This window comes from Oncorhynchus gorbuscha, linkage group LG16 (assembly GCF_021184085.1).
Source record: "Oncorhynchus gorbuscha isolate QuinsamMale2020 ecotype Even-year linkage group LG16, OgorEven_v1.0, whole genome shotgun sequence".
Classification (NCBI taxonomy): Eukaryota; Metazoa; Chordata; class Actinopteri; order Salmoniformes; family Salmonidae; genus Oncorhynchus; species Oncorhynchus gorbuscha.
The window spans coordinates 80,283,734-80,309,672 of record NC_060188.1 but is presented as its reverse complement, the minus strand read 5'-3'; the positions used below and the strand labels follow the sequence as shown (position 1 = coordinate 80,309,672).

At 44.2% G+C, this 25,939-nt stretch overlaps 2 protein-coding genes across 9 annotated transcripts in view; one reads left to right on the top strand and one right to left on the bottom strand.

Moving 5' to 3' along the window:
- The window catches only part of LOC123999161 (torsin-4A-like), a 32,924-nt gene extending 7,519 nt beyond the window's left edge, over positions 1 to 25,405 (bottom strand). The window contains exons 1-8 of one of the 8 annotated variants that reach the window (XM_046304640.1): positions 25,303 to 25,405; positions 25,004 to 25,165; positions 24,558 to 24,766; positions 20,747 to 20,860; positions 20,487 to 20,635; positions 20,162 to 20,236; positions 18,349 to 18,487; positions 16,050 to 16,492 (exon numbers count right to left, since the gene is read on the bottom strand). In XM_046304640.1, coding sequence (XP_046160596.1) covers positions 16,050 to 16,073 — 24 coding nt within the window. In that variant the 5' untranslated portion in view covers positions 16,074 to 16,492; positions 18,349 to 18,487; positions 20,162 to 20,236; ... (3 more) ...; positions 25,004 to 25,165; positions 25,303 to 25,405. Of the gene's footprint in view, positions 1 to 9,851; positions 10,061 to 16,049; positions 16,493 to 18,348; positions 18,488 to 20,161; positions 20,237 to 20,486; positions 20,636 to 20,746; positions 20,861 to 24,557; positions 24,829 to 25,003 lie in introns of those variants that run through there. The other 7 variants (XM_046304639.1, XM_046304638.1, XM_046304642.1 and 4 more) reach the window with 7 other exon arrangements.
- LOC123999160 (N-alpha-acetyltransferase 25, NatB auxiliary subunit-like) overlaps positions 24,094 to 25,939 on the top strand; it is a 40,301-nt gene continuing 38,455 nt past the window's right edge. The window contains exon 1 of the mRNA XM_046304631.1: positions 24,094 to 24,193. The gene's annotated coding sequence lies outside the window, so the exon portion shown is untranslated. The remainder of the gene's footprint in view (positions 24,194 to 25,939) is intronic.

Below are 25,939 nucleotides of genomic sequence, written 5' to 3'. Positions count from 1 at the left end.
AATCTACTAGTGATCAATTTAGTGACACCCAAGCCCTGCCTGTACCCTAGTTATTGATGAAAAAACAGTCCTTACCCGGCCCTAAAGGCTCGTCAGGCTCGGGTCGGGTAGCAGAGCTCTACCCCCTGTTGAGGATCAGTGTAGCGGAGGTGTTGTAGCCTACCCTCACCACCTTGGGTCAGCCGATCAGGAAGTCTGAGACCCAGTTGTACAGGGACGGGTTCAGACCCAGGGCCCTAAGCTTAGTGATGAGCCTGGAGGGCATCATTGTGTTGAAAGCAGAGCTGTAGTCAATGAACAACACTCTCACATAAGTTTTCCTCTTGTTCAGGTTTTTCCATAGTGGATCACACAATGCACAATGAGGGAAGTGTGTCAGAGGAAGGCCCAAAAATGGTCAAAGACTCCAGTCACCCAAGTCAGACTATTCTCTCTGCTACCGCACGGCAAGCAGTACCGGAGCACCAAGTCTAGGTCCAAAAGGCTCCTTAACAGCTTCTACCCCCAAGCCACTGCTGAACAATTAACCAATTATCTGGACTATTTGCATAGATTCTTTTTAACTGCTGCTACATGTACATACTACCGCAATTACCTTGACTAGCCTGTACCCCCGCACATTGACTCAGTACAGGTACCCCCTGTATATAGCCTTGTTATTGTTATTTTATTGTGTTACTTTATTTAGTAAATATTATTTTCTTAACTGCATTGGTGGTTAAGAGCTTGTAAGTAAGCATTTCACGGTAAGGTCTACACCTGCGTCGTGAAGAAGGCGCAGCAGCGCCTATTCAACCTCAGGAGGCTGAAGAAATTCGGCTTGTCACCAAAAGCACTCACAAACTTCTACAGATGCACAATCGAGAGCATCCTGGCGGGCTGTATCACCGCCTGGTACGGCAACTGCTCCGCCCTCAACCGTAAGGCTCTCCAGAGGGTAGTGAGGACTGCACAACGCATCACCGGGGGCAAACTACCTGCCCTCCAGGACACCTACACCTACACAGGAAGGCCATAAAGATCATCAAGGACATCAACCACCCGAACCACTGCCTGTTCACCCCGCTATCATCCAGAAGGCGAGGTCAGTACAGGTGCATCAAAGCTGGGACCGAGAGACTGAAAAACAGCTTCTATCTCAAGGCCATCAGACTGTTAAACAGCCACCACTAACATTGAGTGGCTGCTGCCAACACACTGTCATTGACACTGACCCAACTCCAGCCATTTTAATAATGGGAATTGATGGGAAATGATGTAAATATATCACTAGCCACTTTAAACAATGCTACCTTATATAATGTTACTTACCCTACATTATTCATCTCATATGCATATGTATATACTGTACTCTACATCATCGACTGCATCCTTATGTAATACATGTATCACTAGCCACTTTAACTATGCCACTTTGTTTACTTTGTCTACACATTCATCTCATATGTATATACTGTACTCGATACCATCTACTGTATGCTGCTCTGTACCATCACTCATTCATATATCCTTATGTACATATTCCTTATCCCCTTACACTTTGTATAAGACAGTAGTTTTGGAATTGTTAGTTAGATTAATTGTTGGTTATCACTGCATTGTCGGAACTAGAAGCACAAGCATTTCGCTACACTCGCATTAACATCTGCTAACCATGTGTATGTGACAAATAAAATTTGATTTGACCTGTTATATTCGGTGCATATGACAAATACAATTTGATTTGATGATTTGTATGTCCACTTAAGAGTTAGTCATCATTACTTTAAAGTGTGTTGTGATGTGTGCAAATCAGAGCTAGAGAGAGAGGGGGGGTTACAGTGTGTATAAGCTCTTATACAAAGTGTGGATCTAATGTGTAAGTTGATTGGTTAAAAGCATATTCCAGCTGGTGTCTATTCCCGCAAGTTACCATCAGCTAAATCTATGACCTTAAAATGCCTATTTGCTCTGTTCCACCTGACTGCGCAATCCACTGTCTCATCAGCCCAGCCAGGCAATTTATAAACTCACATTTATTTTAGACATACAGGTAAAGCGTGCAGATATTTTGCTGTCTTTCCATATTCAGTTTGAAGTGATTGTGTTAGTTGTGTTGTTGGCTTGCTCCTCTGAACAACAGTGGCCAGACGAGAGAGCACATTTTCTAAGCCAGGCGAAATTGTGCATCATTTGCTCATTGTTTTGGAAGTATCCAAATAAATGTCACTAGAAAACAGCTTAAATTTACGCAATGCAGCTACATTACTGTTATTCTGACTTTTTGATGTGACTGTAAGTTAGCTGTAGTTGGCTAGCTAACAAGCAAGGGATAAGAACGTTGCCAGCCAGTATGGCAAGGGAACATTTCAAATGGACGACTAGGTCGTGTCCATAGATACGGAACAAAAAGACTGAAGGACTGGGTCGCGTCTCTGGCAACCGAACCGATAGAAGGAACGAACGAGCAACCAGCCGGCTTGGGTAGCAACCCTAGATCTTGTGGAAGGATGAAATAGTATGAATAAATTCATCAAAATAACTTATCTCCTTTTTCTCCCCAATTTCACGATTACGATCTTCTCATCGCTGCAACTCCGCAACGGGCACGGGAGAGGCGTCCTCCGAAACATGACCAGCCAAGCCACGCTTCTTAACACCCGCCCACATAACCCAGAAGTGAGCTGCACCAATGTGTGGGAGGAAACACCGTTCAACTGACAATTGATGTCAGCCTGCAGGCACCCGGCCTGACCAAAGGGTGTCGCTAGAGCACGATGAGCTAAACCCTCCCCTAACCCGGATGACACTGGGCCAATTGTGTGTTGCCTGTAGTGGCCAATAGATTCAAACATGACACGACCAATAACTTTTTGAATTCAATGATAGACTTTTAATACACCCCCGTATCAGAAGCTGGAGAGCCCCGCAGGACTCACCCCCTTTCCAGAGCTCTGGCTCCAGTATTTATCCACATATTGCATATGAGCCCATCCCATATGTAAATTACGTTACATTCCAATCTGTGCGCCCTGATTGTTCAGCTCAATAACCCCCACATCTGCTTCCGGCCAGATTATATGATGTCAAGACCTTTCCCTTGACCTGAAGATAATAATTTACATCCCCCCCTTCCTGTGGCCTGTTCTCAGACCCTGTAATTAACTCTGTGTCCCTATTGTATGTGTCTTTCATCTCATTTAGCTTTAGGGTTCCCATCTGTTCTGGTCCCCTGCTCTACATATGGTTATCTAAGGTCAAACAGACTTGTGTTTCCCCTGTGATGTGACCGATGCCTGCAATCCATCAGTTAGTCACCTGGCCGACCCCGTCCCCAGGCAATCCATCAGTTAGTCACCTGGCCGACCCCGTCCCCAGGCAATCCATCAGTTAGTCACCTGGCCGACCCCGTCCCCAGGCAATCCATCAGTTAGTCACCTGGCCGACCCCGTCCCCAGGCAATCCATCAGTTAGTCACCTGGCCGACCCCGTCCCCAGGCAATCCATCAGTTAGTCATTGACTGTCCAGCTAGCCTAAGCGTCTATGTGTCTGCATTTTAATGTCCCCTATGACCTTTAACTTCTTCCTGCCCTATACAATACAGAATGCATTTTACCAGAACAGAACCCATAAGTGTACCTTTTTCTCTTTTGTTATCAAATCATGTATATAATTAAATCATGTATATAATCTCTCCCTCATGCCCTATGGGACTCCCGGTCACGGCTTGTTGTGTCACAGCCTGGGTTCAATCCCTGTAGTGACGCTGCAACACTACAGTGCCTTAGACCCAAAATAACGTTTTTAATTCAAATATGTAAATCATTATTTGAATATGTTGGTAACACGTTGTATAAAATTGATAATGCCCTCGATACCGGTGTTTGGAGAATATATTGGCAAGGTTTGGCGGCCCGAGAAGAAACAACACCCGTGCCAATCTATCCTCCAAACACAGGCTTCTCGGGCATTATCACTTAAACATGATTCATGGCACACCTGTTTGTTCCCCGATTAGAGAGTGTATGATCAAACACAGGCTTCTCGGGCATTATCACTTAAACATGATTCAAATCAAATCAAATTTTATTTGTCACATACACATGGTTAGCAGATGTTAATGCGAGTGTAGCGAAATGCTTGTGCTTCTAGTTCCGACAATGCAGTGATAACCGACAAGTAATCTAACTAACAATTCCAAAACTACTGTCTTATACACAGTGTAAGGGGATAAGGAACATGTACATAAGGATATATGAATGAGTGATGGTACAGAGCAGCATACAGTAGATGGTATCGAGTACAGTATATACATATGAGATGAGTGTGTAGACAAAGTAAACAAAGTGGCATAGTTAAAGTGGCTAGTGATACATGTGTTACATAAGGATGCAGTCGATGATGTAGAGTACAGTATATACATATGCATATGAGATGAATAATGTAGGGTAAGTAACATTATATAAGGTAGCATTGTTTAAAGTGGCTAGTGATATATTTACATCATTTCCCATTATTAAAATGGCTGGAGTTGGGTCAGTGTCAATGACAGTGTGTTGGCAGCAGCCACTCAGTGTTAGTGGTGGCTGTTTAACAGTCTGATGGCCTTGAGATAGAAGCTGTTTTTCAGTCTCTCGGTCCCAGCTTTGATGCACCTGTACTGACCTCGCCTTCTGGATGATAGCGGGGTGAACAGGCAGTGGTTCGGGTGGTTGATGTCCTTGATGATCTTTATGGCCTTCCTGTAACAACGGGTGGTGTAGGTGTCCTGGAGGGCAGGTAGTTTGCCCCCGGTGATGCTTTGTGCAGTCCTCACTACCCTCTGGAGAGCCTTATGGTTGAGGGCGGAGCAGTTGCCGTACCAGGCGGTGATACAGCCCGCCAGGATGCTCTCGATTGTGCATCTGTAGAAGTTTGTGAGTGCTTTTGGTGACAAGCCGAATTTCTTCAGCCTCCTGAGGTTGAATAGGCGCTGCTGCGCCTTCTTCACGACGCTGTCAGTGTGAGTGGACCAATTCAGTTTGTCTGTGATGTGTATGCCGAGGAACTTAAAACTAGCTACCCTCTCCACTACTGTTCCATCGATGTGGATAGGGGGGTGTTCCCTCTGCTGTTTCCTGAAGTCCACAATCATCTCCTTAGTTTTGTTGACGTTGAGTGTGAGGTTATTTTCCTGACACCACACTCCGAGGGCCCTCACCTCCTCCCTGTAGGCCGTCTCGTCGTTGTTGGTAATCAAGCCTACCACTGTTGTGTCGTCCGCAAACTTGATGATTGAGTTGGAGGCGTGCGTGGCCACGCAGTCGTGGGTGAACAGGGAGTACAGGAGAGGGCTCAGAACGCACCCTTGTGGGGCCCCCGTGTTGAGGATCAGCGGGGAGGAGATGTTGTTGCCTACCCTCACCACCTGGGGGCGGCCCGTCAGGAAGTCCAGTACCCAGTTGCACAGGGCGGGGTCGAGACCCAGGGTCTCGAGCTTGATGACGAGCTTGGAGGGTACTATGGTGTTGAATGCCGAGCTGTAGTCGATGAACAGCATTCTCACATAGGTATTCCTCTTGTCCAGGTGGGTTAGGGCAGTGTGCAGTGTGGTTGAGATTGCATCGTCTGTGGACCTATTTGGGCGGTAAGCAAATTGGAGTGGGTCTAGGGTGTCAGGTAGGGTGGAGGTGATATGGTCCTTGACTAGTCTCTCAAAGCACTTCATGATGACGGAAGTGATTGCTACGGGGCGGTAGTCGTTTAGCTCAGTTACCTTAGCTTTCTTCTTAGATTCATGGCACACCTGTTTGTTCCCCGATTAGAGAGTGTATGATCAAACACAGGCTTCTCGGGCATTATCACTTAAACATGATTCATGGCACACCTGTTTGTTCCCCGATTAGAGAGTGTATGATCAAACACCTTTCCCAGGTGGGAGTGAGTGATGGCAGATTACAATGACATCATGGCCTTTCCCAGGTGGGAGTGAGTGATGGCAGATTACAATGACATCATGGCCTTTCCCAGGTGGGAGTGAGTGATGGCAGATTACAATGACATCATGGCCTTTCCCAGGTGGGAGTGAGTGATGGCAGATTACAATGACATCATGGCCTTTCCCAGGTGGGAGTGAGTGATGGCAGATTACAATGACATCATGGCCTTTCCCAGGTGGGAGTGAGTGATGGCAGATTACAATGACATCATGGCCTTTCCCAGGTGGGAGTGAGTGATGGCAGATTACAATGACATCATGGCCTTTCCCAGGTGGGAGTGAGTGATGGCAGATTACAATGACATCATGGCCTTTCCCAGGTGGGAGTGAGTGATGGCAGATTACAATGACATCATGGCCTTTCCCAGGTGGGAGTGAGTGATGGCAGATTACAATGACATCATGGCCTTTCCCAGGTGGGAGTGAGTGATGGCAGATTACAATGACATCATGGCCTTTCCCAGGTGGGAGTGAGTGATGGCAGATTACAATGACATCATGGCCTTTCCCAGGTGGGAGTGAGTGATGGCAGATTACAATGACATCATGGCCTTTCCCAGGTGGGAGTGAGTGATGGCAGATTACAATGACATCATGGCCTTTCCCAGATATTAACAGCCTCTTATCACCGTGTTAGTCATGCTCCACTCCAATATCAAACAGATACTGTAGATAGTGTTAATGACAGGATTTAGTCATGTTCTGAAAGTAGCGCTGACACCTCTGTTGCCATTCACACTGTATGTAATGTCACTCAGTTACTACTGATGAAACAGCTAAACACATGGCACATTTATGGAAATATTGATTGGTCCTTGTAAAATACATTTTATAAAGCATGTGTGCTGGCACCAACTTCTCCCTATTCCTTGCAGCACTCCAGCCCCTCACACAAGACTGCTCATCATAAGGATTCACTGTGTAATAAATAAAGGAAACCTTTTCGATCTTTGCGCAAAAGCCATTGTGAGAACTACCAAAGTCAAAGACCTCCAATTTGCTGAAGACTGTGCCATTGTTCCACACTCCAAAGCAGACCTCCAAACTGCTCTCAAAAGCTCCTCTGAAACATACGAGATCCAACAGTGACCTATGATGAATGTGAACCACTTGACAACGTGGAACACTTTGCCTACCTCAGCAGCCATCGCCTAATGAGTCACCACCGAGGAAGAAATACAGCACACGATAGGCTGCACAAGCACAGCCTTTGGAAAACTAATGGGTATTCAAAAACCACGATCTCAGGACGAGTATAAGGCTGTCATAATCTCAACCATCTCTACGGCTGTAAAACGTGTACAAGGCTGTCATAATCCCAACCATCTCTACGGCTGTAAAACGTGTATAAGGCTGTCATAATCTCAACCATCCCTACGGCTGTAAAATGTGTACAAGGATGTCATAATCTCAACCATCTCTACGGCTGTAAAACGTGTATAAGGCTGTCATAATCTCAACCATCTCTAAGGCTGTAAAACGTGTACAAGGCTGTCATAATCTCAACCATCTCTACGGCTGTAAAACGTGTATAAGGCTGTCATAATCTCAACCATCTCTACAGCTGTAAAACGTGTATAAGGCTGTCATAATCCCAACCATCTCTACGGCTGTAAAACGTGTATAAGGCTGTCGTAAGTCGCTCTGGATAAGAGCGTCTGCTAAATGACTTAAATGTAAATGTAATAATCTCAACCATCCCTACGGCTGTAAAACGTGTACAAGGCTGTCATAATCTCAACCATCTCTACGGCTGTAAAACGTGTACAAAGCTGTCATAATCCCAACCATCTCTACAGCTGTAAAACGTGTACAGGGCTGTCATAATCTCAACCATCTCTACGGCTGTAAAACGTGTATAAGGCTGTCATAATCCCAACCATCTCTACGGCTGTAAAACGTGTACAAAGCTGTCATAATCCCAACCATCTCTACAGCTGTAAAACGTGTACAGGGCTGTCATAATCTCAACCATCTCTACGGCTATAAAACGTGTACAGGGCTGTCATAATCCCAACCATCTCTACGGCTGTAAAACGTGTACAAAGCTGTCATAATCTCAACCATCTCTACGGCTGTAAAACATGTACAAGGCTGTCATAATCTCAACCATCCCTACGGCTGTAAAACGTGTACAAAACTGTCATAATCCCAACCATATCTATGGTTGTAAAACGTGTACAGGGCTGTCATAATCCCAACCCTCTCTATGGCTGTAAAACGTGTACAAAACTGTCATAATCCCAACCATTTCTATGGCTGTAAAATGTGTACAAGGCTGTCATAATCCCAAACCTCTCTATGGCTGTAAAACGTGTACAAAACTGTCATAATCCCAACCCTCTCTATGGCTGTAAAACGTGTACAAAACTGTCATAATCCCAACCCTCTCTATGGCTGTAAAACGTGTACAAAACTGTCATAATCCCAACCCTCTCTATGGCTGTAAAACGTGTACAAGGCTGTCATAATCCCAACCATTTCTATGGCTGTAAAATGTGTACAAGGCTGTCATAATCCCAAACCTCTCTATGGCTGTAAAACGTGTACAAAACTGTCATAATCCCAACCCTCTCTATGGCTGTAAAACGTGTACAAAACTGTCATAATCCCAACCCTCTCTATGGCTGTAAAACGTGTACAAGGCTGTCATAATCCCAACCCTCTCTATGGCTGTAAAACGTGTACAAGGCTGTCATAATCCCAACCATTTCTATGGCTGTAAAATGTGTACAAGGCTGTCATAATCCCAAACCTCTCTATGGCTGTAAAACGTGTACAAAACTGTCATAATCCCAACCCTCTCTATGGCTGTAAAACGTGTACAAAACTGTCATAATCCCAACCCTCTCTATGGCTGTAAAACGTGTACAAAGCAACAGCACTTTCTGAGAAAGATACTAAACATCAGGTGTGAGGATCCCATGCCAACATCCCCAGTGTAGGATCCAAAATCATCTGGCACCAACTCTGGGAAGCGTAAACCTTATCAGTAAACGTAAACCTTATCAGTAAACAATAGTCAATAACATCATTTTTGTGTTTTTACCTCTAATGGTTCAGGTCAGGATTTGGGGAGGGTAAACTGATCATAGATCTGTGCCTACTGCCTAAGGAAAAGAACACACAGCCACATACAGTCCCAGCTAACTATTTCATCTGGTTTCTCCCACTAAAGAGTGTGAAACAAACAAGATAACCCATAAACATATAGCTAACCTACTGTAACACCACTGTAATACCCCAGTATTTACCTTGGCACCAGTCTCACTCACCGGCCGTATGCAGGCCTGGCACGCAGAGCTAAAAAAACGCACATCAAACATGCCGCTGGAGATGAACCGAAGGCTGAATGTTGAGAGTAATTGCTTTCTAGCTAGTCTGGCGAGCTTGTTTACCTTGGCACTAACGTTAGCTCTGCTGCTGGGAAACCTTACTCACTTAGTGTCAGCCATTCTCTGACCAAGTGCAATAGAATTAGACTAACTACACCTTAGTGTGTCCTGCAGCCAGGTGAGTTGATATCATCTTAACCCCCTCCTTCACATGTTGTGTCCTGAGAGGGGCTGGCAGCATTCCACACATTCTACAGCCTTTCCAGGTGTCTTTCCCTGGCTGCATTCTCAAAGTTCTGTATCCCCCTCTCTCTCAGACCTCCACTGCTCTCTGCTGACTACATTTCCTTCCTGGAAGGGTCCTAGCTGCTAGGTACACACACGTGAGCTTTTCTAACCCTGAGAGTGAGAGAAAGAGAGGGAGATTGTGTAGGACTAGAGACCCAGCTGCAAATACGTCACCCCAAAAAACAGTGTAAGCAAGAAGAGAGAGATAGGAGCGGGGAAAGAATGAAAACAGTATACAGAAAGAGAAATGCAAGGTAATCAGTTGTCTTACCTTAAATGTATAGGTAATATCAAGCCTCCTATAGACTGATGGGTCTTCACTAGGCTCGCACCAAGATTTTAGTTGGGAGAGAACAATAGAATAAGTCCTTCTCTTGAACTTCATCAGCATATAGTGAGTTGCTAGACTAAGACTGCTATACAACCACTCCTATCCTTCTATCTCACCCTCCCCATTCTCGCTCATGTCCTCTGCAGTCTCCTCCTTCCTCTTTCTCTCTCTGTCTGTCCTTCCACCTACCCTCTCCCCTTTCCTGCTCTACATATCCTCCATCAGGGCCGGATCGAGCCTTTTGGGGGCCCTAAGAGAAATGTGCTCGAGGGGCCCCTACGCTCAATCATTGGACTCACTGAAGAGATGAGTCTTAAGTAAAGACTTTCACTCCCAGCCTGCAGGCATGCACTCTTATAAAACATGTTCCAAAAGGGTTCTTTGGCTGTCCACATAGGATAACCCCTTTTGGTTCCAGGTAGAACTATTTTGGGTTCCATGCAGAACCCTTTCCACAAAGACACAAAGACAAAAACAGCTCTACCTACAACCAAAAAGAGTACTCATATGGGGACAGCCGTAGAACCCTTCTGGTTCCAGGTAGAACCCTTTTGGATTCCATGTTGAACACTTTCCACAGAGAGTTCTACATGGAAGTAAAAAGGGCCCTACCTAGAACCAAAAAGGGTTCTTCAAATGGTTCTCCTTCAGAGACAGCTGAAAAGCCCTTTTAGGTTGTAGATAGAACCTTTTTTCTCAGAGTGTGGATAACTAAGTAATCCATTTGCTTAGTTAGAGGTCCTCTACTTAGCGGAAAACTAGGCGGTGTGATAAATGTTTGCGTATTTAGTGTGTCATTTGCTTCACAGCATATATGAGAAGAGGAAACCCACAGCCAAGCAGTGGGGAAACTGATAGGGCTGGTTTAACATCATATCTATGTACAAATGATGATTGGTAACCAAGAGTTCAAGGAGAGAACGTGTCATATTATCCATCATAACAATAGAGGATTGTTGTTGTGAACAAAGACAACCTTTAATACAATATGGGCTCTCCAATTCAGTTTTGTCCTGCTATTGTAAGTATTTTGTGTAAATAAACAATAATGAAACCATCACATGATTAAGTTCCCTCGAAATCCTTTTCATACTCTAGGTTACATTCTACAAATGTTTGACCTTCTTTGTCCTGTGATTGTAATTACTTTGCACTAGCCCAAGGCAGAATGGCTCTGCGTCAATGTCGCAACATGATGCTACTGAAGAGAACAATTCACAAAACTGAGTGTTATTAATGGCTGAGAGGGTGTGAGTGTTTTATTTGTGAGTGTGGGTGGTAGGAGAATGTATGTATGTGTGTGTGTGTGTGTGTGTGTGTGTGTGTGTGTGGTTGATTTGAAAGAGTAAATATCTCACAGGTGAGAGAGAGAGGAGGCTCATCTCTGTCATGGTTGGGTCAATTCAGTTTTCAATTCAAACTTGAGATGGTTGTCTCAACATGAACCTAAGTTTTAAAAAAAGTTGACATAAAAGTACTGCAGAGCCATGTTCGTTATTGCATATCTAAACATACATCTTGAGCTTTCTGTATCCTACTGAGTGGTGGTTCTTTTTTAAAAATAAACTGAATATGCTTCTCTGTTGCTCTGCTAAAATCTGGGTATAAGATTGAAAAGAATACATTTAGTTATTGTTTGCTTTTCTAAAGTCAACCAACCTTGCCAGCAGGCAGGCCAGCCAGATAAGATAGTTAAACAAGCTAGCTACTCTAACTTAATTGTTACCCTGAAATGGCTTCTTGGTAACTAGTTTTCTTAAATGTATTTTTATTACGTTTTATTTATTCAGGGTAGACCAATTGAGACCAGGGTCTAATTCCCAATGGTGCCCTTTGTATAAAAAAATATTACAATTAAAATAAGATTATGAGGCTGGGAGATTGGTAACCTATCTGGGCTAAAGCCAATTTCATCAAGTTGTTAGGTGGCTTAGTAGTATTACAGAAAAATGTATATATTTGGAAAGTATTCAGACGCCTTGACTTTTTCCACATTTTTTACGTTACAGCCTTATCCTAAAATTTATTAAATATTTTTTTCCATCAATCTACACACAATACCCCATAATGACAAAGCAAAAAGGTATTTTAGAATTTTTGCACATTTATAAAAAAAATATAACTGAAATATATAATTTACATAACTATTCAGACCCTTTACTCAGTAATTTGTTGAAGCACTTTCGGCAACAATTACAGCCTTGAGTCTTATTGGGTATGATACTACAAGCTTGACACACCTGTATTTGGGGTCTGCAGATCCTCTCAAGCTCTGTCTCCAGAGATGTTTGATCAGGTTCAAGTCCGGGCTCTAGTTGGGCCACTCAAGGACATTTAGAGACTTGTCCTGAAGCCACTCCTGCGTTGTCTTGGCTGTGTGCTTAGGGTTGTTGTCCTGTTGGAAGGTGAACCGTCACCCCAGTCTGAAGTCGTGAGCGCTCTGGAGAAGGTTTTCCTCAAGGATCTCTCTGTACTTTCTCCGTTTATCTTTCCCTCAATCCCGACTACTCTTCCAGTCCCTGCCGCTGAAAAACATCCCCACAGCATGATGCTGCCACCACTATGCTTCTCTGCAGGGATGGTGCCAGGTTTCCTCCAGACATGACGCTGCCACCACCATGCTTCTCTGTAGGGATGGTGCCAGGTTTCCTCCAGACCTGACGCTTGGCATTCAGGCCAAAGAGTTCAATCTTGGTTTCATCAGACCAGAGAATCTTGTTTCTCATGGTCTGAGAGTCCTTTAGCTGCCCTTTGGCAAACTCCAAGCAGGCTTTCATATGCCTTTTACTGAAGAGTGGCTTCCGTCTGGCCACTCTACCATAAAGCCCTGATTGGTGGAGTGCTGCAGAGATGGTTGACTTTCTGGAAGGTTCTGTCAGAGTGACTTCTCCATCGATTGCTCAGTTTGGCCGGGCGAACAGCTTTAGGAAGAGTCTTGGTGGTTCCAAACTTCTTCCATTTAAGAATGATGGAGGCCACTGTGTTCTTGGGGACCTTCAATGCTGCATAAATGTTTTGGTAATATAGATCTGTGCCTCAACACAATCCTGTCTCGGAGCTTACGGACAATTCTTTCGACCTCATGGCATGATTTTTGCTCTGACATGCACTGTCAACTGTGGGATCTTATATAGACAGGTGTGTCCCTTTCCAAATCATGTCCAATCTATTCAATTTACTACAGGTGGACTCCAATCAAGTTGTAGAGCCATCTCAAGGATGATCAATGGAAACAGGATGCATCTGAGCTCAATTTAGAGTCTCATAGCAAAGGGTCTGAATACTTATGTAAATGAGCTATTTCTATTTGTTTTGTTGTTATATAAATTTGCTAACATTTCCAAAAACTTGTTTTCGCTTTGCCATTACGTGGTAGTGTGTAGATTGATGAAAATGTAAAAAAAATGTAATTCATTTTAGAATAAGGCTGTAATTTAACAAATTGTGAAAAAGGTCAAGGGGTCTGAATATATATATATATATAGATTTAAATATCAGAAATCTGAGGGGGCATGTGCCCCTGTGCCCCCTATGAGCATGACGCCTCTGCTTAAGTACGTATTTTGTCTTAAATTAATGTTAAGTCTACCTATCTGAAATCTGAATCAGGCTGACATGAATTATGATATTGAAATATCTTCCTATAAAGTTTACCACACCTTGTTAAATGTGTCCATCAACAATGAAAGAGCCACAGCTTCTGTATTATAGTTCGCTCACCCTCAGCAACCATACTTTTTTCAGAGACTGCATTTAGGGTAAACGCTGCATTTCCGGCTCAACCAAAAATAACCTTTACATTTCCACCGGCCTACAACGCTGATCTTCAGGGCTACGTATTGAATCCAGCCCATAGACAGGAGATTTAGGGGTGCGGAGGGTGCTGCTAAAAAGTATCATTTTAAAAATAAAAATTACATTAAATTAGTGCTCTAGGCCTTTATGACTGCTGTATGAGCGAATTACTCGTCAGCAAGGCGCCACGAAAAATCCCCCCCCTTGGAGCGGGGAGAAAAATACCCCAGCCCTAACTCTCTCTATGACTCACAGCTTATGGTTTACTCTCTTCAAAGTGACTTATGGTATAGTTTACCATCTTTTACTTCCCTTTACACAGACATCACACAGAAATGACTGGGCAGCCGGTGTGGGTGGTAAATAAAATATTATTTAAAAAGAGGCCTTTTCTAGGAAGTATTCATTTTGACTATCATGAACCTTCATAGAGGAACTTTTAAAACAAAACCGTCACCCCGAGTACAAATGGTAACACAATTTATTGAGCACTTTAACATGTATACAAAAAACAGTGAATAATTAACTGCTTTAAGTTGACATTCAGGAAGGTAAAATGAAATATGACATGTTCACAATAGGCTAAAGGTGGGATTCTGCTGCTGCTGTGTACTATTCCAACGTCTGCGTTGACCTCGATACAATACCATGCCATTACAATATTGATGCTATAGTATAATGGAAAGCTGTGACTGAGCAGAAAATACCGGTAGCCTTTCAGCATTTCAACACAAACACACGCATGTTCACAGCTCATCAGGATCTGGTCAGTAGTGCAGTGGATAAGCAATATGGTGCCCTTTCAGGCTTGCCACAAATGTGTTGTCAGTGAAGAAAATGGTGGTCACATACACACAGTTAAGTGCAGGGAAACAGGAGTCAAACTGTTGTATGATATTGTATTTGTAGAGTATTGTACTGTATTACAGGGATTGACATTAAAGTCTGAAAGGCTCTTGACCGAAAATGTAAATGAGCTATTTACACACAGAAGTGCCATATATTGCCTGTCTTTCACCTACACATAGGGGAGGAACCAGAAAGATCACTACTGGAATTCTTTGTATTTTGGTTGTTATTAGCAAGTAGAACAGGCTCAACTTGCCCAACTGCCATACATTGTATGTCTTTCATTTAAACAATGGGGAGGAACCAGAAAGATCAGCTTTAGGTTACTGGAATTCTTTGCAGTTTGGTTGTTTTTACTTTTTTTTGTGTCAAAAATCACCTGCCCAACGTGCAACCTTAGGCTTAACTTGCATGACTGCTCAAATGACTTGGCCCAGGCAATAGGGCAACCCTTGACATCAGGTGCACATCTCAGATTAGTGTAGGAATGCCAAAGCATCAGCCACATATACCCGTGCCCGTCTGTTAAGTCTACAGCTCTGACAGAGCTAAATTGAGAAATTAAATATTTCAGCACTTGACTTAATCTCTCAGATAAAGTGATGTTCCGTTTGTTTTCTGTCACATATTAAATGATCTCTATGAAAAATAAACATTCTCACGATAGAACTGAGTCATTCCGTTTCCTGATGTTCGATAAAACAGAGATGACAAACGCTCACAACCAGCTGGTAGTGAACCTCGGAAGCAGACTTTCTAAACCCATTTATAACAACACATACCTACAAAAAGTGACTGGACAGTTAGTTAGAAAAGCCAACATATTCCAACCTGAGGTATTCGTCCACTTCTCACTTCCTTATTCACATGAATCTCTCCTTCTTTCAGGAAGAAAACAAGGTGACTTTTTTAAATAGAAGGATGGAGGGAGAAGTCAAAGTGGGCACCTTGAAGCAGAGATATACACTTAACTTCTGATCCCATCCTCTTAGAGTACTGTCAAAGGAGCCAAAGTCCATTTGAAAAGCACAAACACACACAATTGCGCAAACACGCAAATTCAAAATAGGCTATATCATAGAAAATTTATGAAAACAAAAATGTTTGGTCTTCCTTTAAGGTTAGGAATAAGGTTAGCAGTGTGGTTAAGGCTAGGTTTAAGGTTCGGTTTAAAATCACATTTTTAGAAAATAAATTGTAGAAATAGGCAGGGTTTATGACTTTGTGGCAATTAGTGAAGGCCGACATCTCTTCTCTCCACTTCCTGGTTGTGCCACTTCCCCAGAATTAGGCTCTAGTCTCTCCCTCCCCCAGAATTAGGCTCTAGTCTCTCCCTCCCCCAGAATTAGGCTCTAGTCTCTCCCTCCCCCAGAATTAGGCTCTAGTCTCTCCCTCCCCCAGAATTAGGCTCTAGTCTCTCCCTCCCCCAGAATTAGGCTCTAGTCTCTCCCTCCCCCAGAATTAGGCTCTAGTCTCTCACTCCCCCAGACTCACCAGTCTCTCTAGCCTTGTGCTCATCTTCAGCCAACTGGGCCTGTAGCTGAACCTGATTGGCTCTCAGACAGCGATTAATTTCCTGTTTCTCTTTCAGCTCCTGACCAAGCTTCGTCACACGGGTCGACAACTGACCACACCTGAAGGAGGGGACAGAGATGGTGCTACCAAGACACACAGATTTTCAATAGCAGATAACAACGTCTCTCCCCACTAGTTTAGAGAGAGAAAGAAAATGAAAACCCACAGTACAACATGACTATGGCCACAGTCAGATTCTAACATTTTACTGTGTTAGGATGATTGACAGCTGCCTGCAGTGTGAGAGGATCCACCTACTTCTTGTCCATGCTCTGTTCGTCCTTGGCCAGCTCTCCCAGCCGACGCTCCAGGTTATCATATCGATCTATGGTCTCCTTAAACTTGGCCTTCATGTTGCTGATCTGAAACACACACACACATGCTGGTCATTTATGAACATTTGATCATCTTGGCCATGTTCTGTTATAATCTCCACCCGGCACAGCCAGAAGAGGACTGGCCACCCCACATAGCCTGGTTCCTCTCTAGGTTTCTTCCTAGGTTTTGGCCTTTCTAGGGAGTTTTTCCTAGCCACCGTGCTTCTACACCTGCATTGCTTGCTGTTTGGAGTTTTAGGCTGGGTTTCTGTACAGCACTTTGAGATATCAGCTGATGTACGAAGGGCTATATAAATAAATTTGATTTGATCAAATATGTCACCACAGAGACAGTGACACTGCATCAGTTGATTTCAAAGCACGAGTGTGTTTTCAAAGAGGAGCTAAGGACATTAAAAGGGTCCAAGCTACCATTCATGTTGCTGCTGATGCTACTCCCAGATTCTATAGGCCAAGTTGAAAGGCTATCTAGGCTTACTGAACTATTATAATCACTTCCTCCCGAACCACTCTACGTTCTTAGCTCCTCTGCATCAACTGTTATGGAAGGATGTGGCCTGGAAATGGTCAGAAAGACAGGAAGAAGCTTTAAAGGTGTTACTGCAATCAGCTGAAGTGCTAGTGCACTTCTCACCAGACAGAGATCTCATCTTATCATGTGATGCCTCATCGTATGGTGTGGGGGCGGTGCTCTGGTGCAGAGAAACCTATCAGGTTCATGTCAAGAATGTTGTCGCCAGCGGAGAAATAATCATTTAAGAAAATAATAATTTACAAACCAGGTAGATACCATGGGAATGCTGATGCTCTGAGTAGGCTGCCCGTTCCAGAAATCATCAAGGAAGAAGAAAATGACCAGGTTTTGATGATCGATGTGTTGGATGATGCACAGGTGAACACAGCACAAATCAGGCAATAGACTTCAAAGGATGTGACGTTATCACAAGTGCATGAATTTATTCTGAAAGGATGGCCTACAGTTCAGATCCTAAAGGAGATCATGTTTGAAAAAATGTAAATATGAAAATAGCATAGCTCAGAAGGGAATTAAATTGGGTTATTAGCTTTAAAGGGGGGGTGGAGTAGCCTGGTATATTTATGTTGACCAATAGATGGCAGTATTGACTCAATTAAATACTAAACCCTACTTACGTGTCATGACTCTTCAATCTAAGAAGCCTCTATGGATACTACAGTGGTGAAATAAATACAAACTTTGCAAGGTGGAATTGAGCTGCAGAGGCAGTACAGGTTCAATGCTTAACCATCTGAAAGGGAGTCACCGTGACCCAACCAGTTGCTGGCAGCAGATAAGGGACGGAGTGAGAAAATCACAGCGGTTGATATGCAGCCATTGTCAAATGGTAGAGGATGTTGGCTTCACTGCCCTGATGGCATATCTAGAACCAGACTACAAGATGCCATGTCGAAAAAGGGGTAGGGGACAGCAGGAAGATGAGCGCTGTCAGGTAGCGAGGGAGATTGAACTGCATTGGGCCCCATACTTGTCATACGCAGGATCATATCTGAATTGTGAATTCACGTCATTTTTTTTTTTTTTTTTTAATCATTAAAATGTTTTTTAAAAATTGCACTTTAAATGTTAAGAACAATTGTACATTGGGCGCAGGTGTCCTAGCGGTTAAGAGCGTTGGGCCAGTAACTGAATGGTCACTGGTTCGAATGCAAGAGCAGTCGAGGAAAAATATGTTGATGTGCCCTTGAGCAAGGAACTTAACCCTAATTGCTCCTGTACGTCACATTGGATAAATGACTCAAATGTAATTGTATATTTGTTGCATCCCTGTTTTATATACATTGTAGTTGATTATAAACAGAAGTCGGTACTCTTGCCCCTAGCCCTCCACAGTATCCTGTACCTCCAGCATAGTCCCAGACACGGTGGTGAGTGAGCTGCATGGCGTGCGTGTGTTAAGTCTCCTCAAAGTGTTTGTAGGCATGACGACTGACATAGCGACCACAGCCGATATGACCACAGATCAGACAGATCCAAAGGTTCTGGAGGGGGAGGGGAGTAGGAGAGAGAAAACATTAGCCAGGCGGAGGGGAGTAGGAGAGAGAAAACATTAGCCAGGCGGAGGGGAGTAGGAGAGAGAAAACATTAGCCAGGCGGAGGGGAGTAGGAGAGAGAAAACATTAGCCAGGCGGAGGGGAGTAGGAGAGAGAAAACATTAGCCAGGCGGAGGGGAGTAGGAGAGAGAAAACATTAGCCAGGCGGAGGGGAGTAGGAGAGAGAAAACATTAGCCAGGCGGAGGGGAGTAGGAGAGAGAAAACATTAGCCAGGCGGAGGGGAGTAGGAGAGAGAAAACATTAGCCAGGCGGAGGGGAGTAGGAGAGAGAAAACATTAGCCAGGCGGAGGGGAGTAGGAGAGAGAAAACATTAGCCAGGCGGAGGGGAGTAGGAGAGAGAAAACATTAGCCAGGCGGAGGGGAGTAGGAGAGAGAAAACATTAGCCAGGCGGAGGGGAGTAGGAGAGAGAAAACATTAGCCAGGCGGAGGGGAGTAGAGAGAGAAAACATTAGCCAGGCGGAGGGAGTAGGAGAGAGAAAACATTAGCCAGGCGGAGGGGAGTAGGAGAGAGAAAACATTAGCCAGGCGGAGGGGAGTAGGAGAGAGAAAACATTAGCCAGGCGGAGGGGAGTAGGAGAGAGAAAACATTAGCCAGGCGGAGGGGAGTAGGAGAGAGAAAACATTAGCCAGGCGGAGGGGAGTAGGAGAGAGAAAACATTAGCCAGGCGGAGGGGAGTAGGAGAGAGAAAACATTAGCCAGGCGGAGGGGAGTAGGAGAGAGAAAACATTAGCCAGGCGGAGGGGAGTAGGAGAGAGAAAACATTAGCCAGGCGGAGGGGAGTAGGAGAGAGAAAACATTAGCCAGGCGGAGGGGAGTAGGAGAGAGAAAACATTAGCCAGGCGGAGGGGAGTAGGAGAGAGAAAACATTAGCCAGGCGGAGGGGAGTAGGAGAGAGAAAACATTAGCCAGGGGGAGGGGAGTAGGAGAGAGAAACCATTAGCCAGGGGAGGGAGTAGGAGAGAGAAACCATTAGCCAGGGGGAGGGGAGTAGGAGAGAGAAACCATTAGCCAGGGGGAGGGGAGTAGGAGAGAGAAACCATTAGCCAGGGGGAGGGGAGTAGGAGAGAGAAACCATTAGCCAGGGGAGGGGAGTAGGAGAGAGAAACCATTAGCCAGGGGGGGGAGTAGGAGAGAGAAACCATTAGCCAGGGGAGGGGAGTAGGAGAGAGAAACCATTAGCCAGGGGGAGGGGAGTTGGAGAGAGAAAACATTAGCCAGGGGGGGGAGTAGGAGAGAGAAACCATTAGCCAGGGGGAGGGGAGTAGGAGAGAGAAACCATTAGCCAGGGGAGGGGAGTAGGAGAGAGAAACCATTAGCCAGGGGAGGGGAGTTGGAGAGAGAAAACATTAGCCAGGGGGAGGGGAGTAGGAGAGAGAACACATTAGCCAGGGGGAGGGGCGTAGGAGAGAGAACACATTAGCCAGGGGGAGGGGAGTAGGAGAGAAAACATTAGCCAGGGGGAGGGGAGTAGGAGAGAGAACACATTAGCCAGGGGGAGGGGAGTAGGAGAGAAAACATTAGCAACTGTAAGCAACAAGAGTACCTGTAGATGTATGCAAATGTATGTAGTGTTGATTTTAGTGTGTAAATAATGTTTACCTCCTGAACTCCACATTCAAAGCACTTATCCTCCTCTACAGGCTCTGGGGTCTGACAACACCAACACACAGGACACTTGGAACAGAACAGTCAATACACCCCAGTCAACACCTTTACACACATAAAAACACAAAATGCACAGTAGCTACCACTTCTATTGTCCCCATGCTAAAACACAATGCCATATTGCTCAAATTTGGTGCCACAAAAGGAATAAAACTGCAGCACATGACAGTCATTCACTGACCAGCGAGAGGGAGGATGGAGAAATGAACTCAGGGTCATATGCTGTGAGTCGTGTGTGTGTGTGCTGGTATATACTCACGAGGCATCCTCCCAGCGTTGCAGACATAGGCTGTGGAAGCTGTGGTTACAGAGTGTAGAGAGTACCCCATGCACTGACTCATCCATCCTCTCCAGACACACGGTACACTGAGGAAGCTCTGCCAGCTCAATCACTGGAAGACTGGCGCCCTGGAGGTGAGAGGGTGAGAGAGAGACGGAGAGAGAGAGAAATGATTCAAATCTATGTCCTCAGGTGCACTGCTCAGACAGTCATTAGAGGTACTGGTGTACATACTGTACCTGCTCAGACTTGATGACCTCAGCTCTCTCCACATAGACCAGCTGGCAGACTGCATCCTCTATGGAGTTGAACGTACGGCCATTACACACTGTGTAGAAACTATCTCCATCAGCCTGGAGAGAGAAAGGGGGAGACAGAGAGCGACGGACGGAGTAATAATGTGAATAATTCTAAAAACAGTTTCTAAACAGACTTTCGGATAGAACACTGCTGTTGTTGTATGATCTTACTCATTTCACCTGGCTACTAAACTTGATCAGCACCATGTACTGGTTAGGGGTGGAGTCTCGTATGATCTTACTCATTTCACCTGGCTACTAAACTTGATCAGCACCATGTACTGGTTAGGGGTGGAGTCTCGTATGATCTTACTCATTTCACCTGGCTACTAAACTTGATCAGCACCATGTACTGGTTAGGGGTGGAGTCTCGTATGATCTTACTCATTTCACCTGGCTACTAAACTTGATCAGCACCATGTACTGGTTAGGGGTGGAGTCTCGTATGATCTTACTCATTTCACCTGGCTACTAAACTTGATCAGCACCATGTACTGGTTAGGGGTGGAGTCTCGTATGATCTTACTCATTTCACCTGGCTACTAAACTTGATCAGCACCATGTACTGGTTAGGGGTGGAGTCTCGTATGATCTTACTCATTTCACCTGGCTACTAAACTTGATCAGCACCATGTACTGGTTAGGGGTGGAGTCTCGTATGATCTTACTCATTTCACCAGGCTACTAAACTTGACCTGGCTACTAAACTTGATCAGCACCATGTACTGGTTAGGGGTGGAGTCTCGTATGATCTTACTCATTTCACCTGGCTACTAAACTTGATCAGCACCATGTACTGGTTAGGGGTGAGTCTCTCTTACTCATTTCACCTGGCTAAACTCAGCACCATGTACTGGTTAGGGGTGGAGTCTCATGATCACTCATTTCATGGCTACTAAACTTGATCAGCACCATGTACTGGTTAGGGGTGGAGTCTCGTATGATCTTACTCATTTCACCTGGCTACTAAACTTGATCAGCACCATGTACTGGTTAGGGGTGGAGTCTCGTATGATCTTACTCATTTCACCAGGCTACTAAACTTGATCAGCACCATGTACTGGTTAGGGGTGGAGTCTCGTATGATCTTACTCATTTCACCTGGCTACTAAACTTGATCAGCACCATGTACTGGTTAGGGGTGGAGTCTCGTATGATCTTACTCATTTCACCTGGCTACTAAACTTGATCAGCACCATGTACTGGTTAGGGGTGGAGTCTCGTATGATCTTACTCATTTCACCAGGCTACTAAACTTGATCAGCACCATGTACTGGTTAGGGGTGGAGTCTCGTATGATCTTACTCATTTCACCAGGCTACTAAACTCAGCACCATGTACTGGTTAGGGGTGGAGTCTCGTATGATCTTACTCATTTCACCTGGCTACTCTTGATCAGCACCATGTACTGGTTAGGGGTGGAGTCTCGTATGATCTTACTCATTTCACCTGGCTTCTAAACTTGATCAGCACCATGTACTGGTTAGGGGTGGAGTCTCGTATGATCTTACTCATTTCACCTGGCTACTAAACTTGATCAGCACCATGTACTGGTTAGGGGTGGAGTCTCGTATGATCTTACTCATTTCACCTGGCTACTAAACTTGATCAGCACCATGTACTGGTTAGGGGTGGAGTCTCGTATGATCTTACTCATTTAGGCTACTAAACTTGATCAGCACCATGTACTGGTTAGGGGTGGAGTCTCGTATGATCTTACTAATTTCACCTGGCTACTAAACTTGATCAGCACCATGTACTGGTTAGGGGTGGAGTCTCGTATGATCTTACTCATTTCACCTGGCTTCTAAACTTGATCATTTCACCTGGCTTCTAAACTTGATCAGCACCATGTACTGGTTAGGGGTGGAGTCTCGTATGATCTTTCTCATTTCACCTGGCTACTAAACTTGATCAGCACCATGTACTGGTTAGGGGTGGAGTCTCGTATGATCTTACTCATTTCACCAGGCTACTAAACTTGATCAGCACCATGTACTGGTTAGGGGTGGAGTCTCGTATGATCTTCATGTGATCCATGACATCATAAAATGGTGCCACAAACTTCATGAGGTCGTGGCTTGTCATGGTGGAGGGTACGGTCAGGATACACAGCATGGCACTGCAACGCACGTCCTCCGTCAGTGATGTCATCTTGCTGCGACGGGACAGTCAGGAGAAACTAAATGGTCTCATATTGCCAGTGAGAAATCGTTTCAATAAACAATATCTTTGGTATATTGTAGTCGCTCCGGATATAGTACAGAATGTCTACTGCATGGTAGGCTTGGGTGATATAATGTATACCGGGGATATTTGGAAATAGCCAGATGGTTTTTCAACCATAGTTACAGTATGCAATTTACAACTAAACGAAATATTGTAACTATTAAGTTAACTGTTTAAAATGTGCTAAATGCTCTGCAATTGTGCATTTCGTTTGCCAATTTAGTAGTCATCTAGCTGGTTAGCTTCTTGCCAAATGAAGCTTCTCCTGATAACAGCAGAGAAACCCGTCGTGGAGAGCCTTGCTTTCTAATATTTATTTTGAGTGTGCAGCAAACTGACTAGCATTTTTTAGTTACTTGTAAAACTTTATGGGATTTTATATGTACTTGTTAGCCTCTAATCCGAAGGTTAGCAATACTATCTGGGGTTTGAAAGTAGCGCCCCTCGTGTTCAGCGCCGATATTACCGAATATCCCAATCTGGACACCGCCCAAGCCTACTGAATGGAAATATAAAGTCAATGGGTTCAGACTCAATGAGCACTGTTAGTTTCTGAACAGAGTAAACTCAAAACGGACGACTAGAATGTTGTCTTCACAGTAGAGTGCTCTGGTAGCAGTTCCTCTCTACCGGGTCTCCATGATGTTTACAAGTGACCTTCTGTTCACCTTCCTCAACAGACCTTGGCCAGACACTCTGTTCCCCTTTTCTCTCACAGTAACATGCTGACCACACCACTTTTGTGTACACATACATATTATTCAATCATTTCATCCAAACTGCTAGTGCGCGTCAACGAGTGTCTGCGTAGCCAGGCTCTAAAATAGAACTTGGTTCTACTTGACGCATGACGTGCTGCAAGTCCCTCCTCTCCCATCTCCTCATAGTCTTTTAGGAGCATATATGCACATGGGTGATTGAAAAATGAACTGAGGTTCACACTCCAGTCCAGTTGATGGTGGTAATGCACATTAAAGTTAGTTGCCAACTGCCCTATAAAGTCCACAGAAGAAGTCTACTAGAGATTACTAGAAACTAACTAGATTTCCCCTTTTATCTGTGGATTAATTTTTTGAGTAGAGAACATACGATTTTGTGTGACTAAAAATGGGTAAAAATTCTACAAAGATCCAGAAAAAAGGACCTTGTGCATTCCAGGTAAAATAACAAACCAATGTTTATATCCCAGGACAAATTAGCTAGCAACAGCAAGCTAGCTAGCTAAATGGCCATTAATGTTTTCTTGTGTTTCGAACTGTCCCCAAATTAAGTTGGTTCAGAGTTCGTTTTGATATTTCAACCTGTGTTTACATCCTAATAATAAGAAAGATTGCTCAGAAAACCAGTGTTTTAATCGGCGTATGCTTTCTTAGATTTTGACTTCATGCCGATTTAAGATAAGCAGAGTAAGGTGTTTACATGTCTAAAGCCATACTCGGCCTTCTGCCATAATTAGTTTAATATCGAATTATTAGTCTGCATGTAAACACACTCAGTGTTGTGTATGGCAACAGAGACTCACTTGGTCTTGTAGAGGTGCATGATGCCGTGAACGATCTGCACTGAGGGGTTTCCACTGAAGAAGGAGATCTGGTCTGGAAGCTGCTTGGAGGGCGAGTCTGGAGCCACCTTTGTGCCCTCGGCACTGACCTCTGTAGGGCCCTCAGTAGGACCTCTCCCGTCTGGTTGATCCTCTAGGGCTCCTCCACCCTCCTCTCCCTCTGCCCCAGTCTGCTCACCAAGGGGAGAAATGTAGGTTTCTAGTAGTTTCTATCCCTATAAAGTCTGACAGACTGATAACCACAGCAGTATTTTCTTTAGTCAGTCATTCTGAAATCTCAGAATATGTTTTAACACACCACATGTATTAGTATTATTACACACCAACATATAATAATGCATTGGTTTGTGTACAGCATCATATTCATTAAATATGTCATCCATATTGCTATATACCCCGATTCTTACCAGGATTGGGTGGGAAGGTCTCGATGACCATGTCTCCCATGGTTCTGCTGCCGATGTGATGATGTAAGACGGCTGCTCTCTCCAACTATGTCTTCCCACTCAGAGAGAGCCTGGCTGAGCTAAGTGCTTTCTCCTGCAAATCCTCCTCTGACACATCCTCAACTACAGGGCCAGAGAGCAAAAGGGGGAGATGGAGAGAAAAAGGGAGAATAGGCAAACACAAAGCATCAACTTCTGGATCAATACCTATTGCCATCATTGCTGAATTACTCAGACAAATGTGTTCCAGAAACAGTAACCTGAGCAGGTCCCTGATGGTAAGAGGGAGTGACTTGCTCCGATTCTGTTGCCTGACTCATCAAACGTAATTATTCCGCAGTTCTATGTTCTACGCTGTGAAGCTGGCAAAAATAACTATGTACTTCTGGGTCACAGATGTTTTTTTAATCCTTCAGAATAAGAGTCAAGTCCTGTATACTTTTGAAAATGTGCACAATCAATATTTTATACTAATTATCATACAAGGAGTAATTAAAAGTGTTTCTATAAGATATAATGTATTTGTCTATTTTCATTACGCAACATACAGAAAATTGTGTATGTCCAGCATGAAAAAAACTATTGGATTTAAGATGATCGGTCCTTAGAGTGGCCACAAAATAAGCAGCAACGCTCCTCTGGGTGTAAGCTCTGTGGATTTGGAAACTACAAGTGCTCCTGAGTAGAATGGCCCCTTTTACTGGACACAATGTACAGAAAATTGTGTATGGTCCAATAAATGATAGCAGTACACATACAAAAAACATTGTTGACCATTCAGACTTTAAAAAATAAATATCAATCGCATATCTTATAGAAATAATTGTAACTATTCTTTGTATGCTAGTATAAACGATATCAATAATTGTGCACATTTTACGTCACTTTCACCATAAT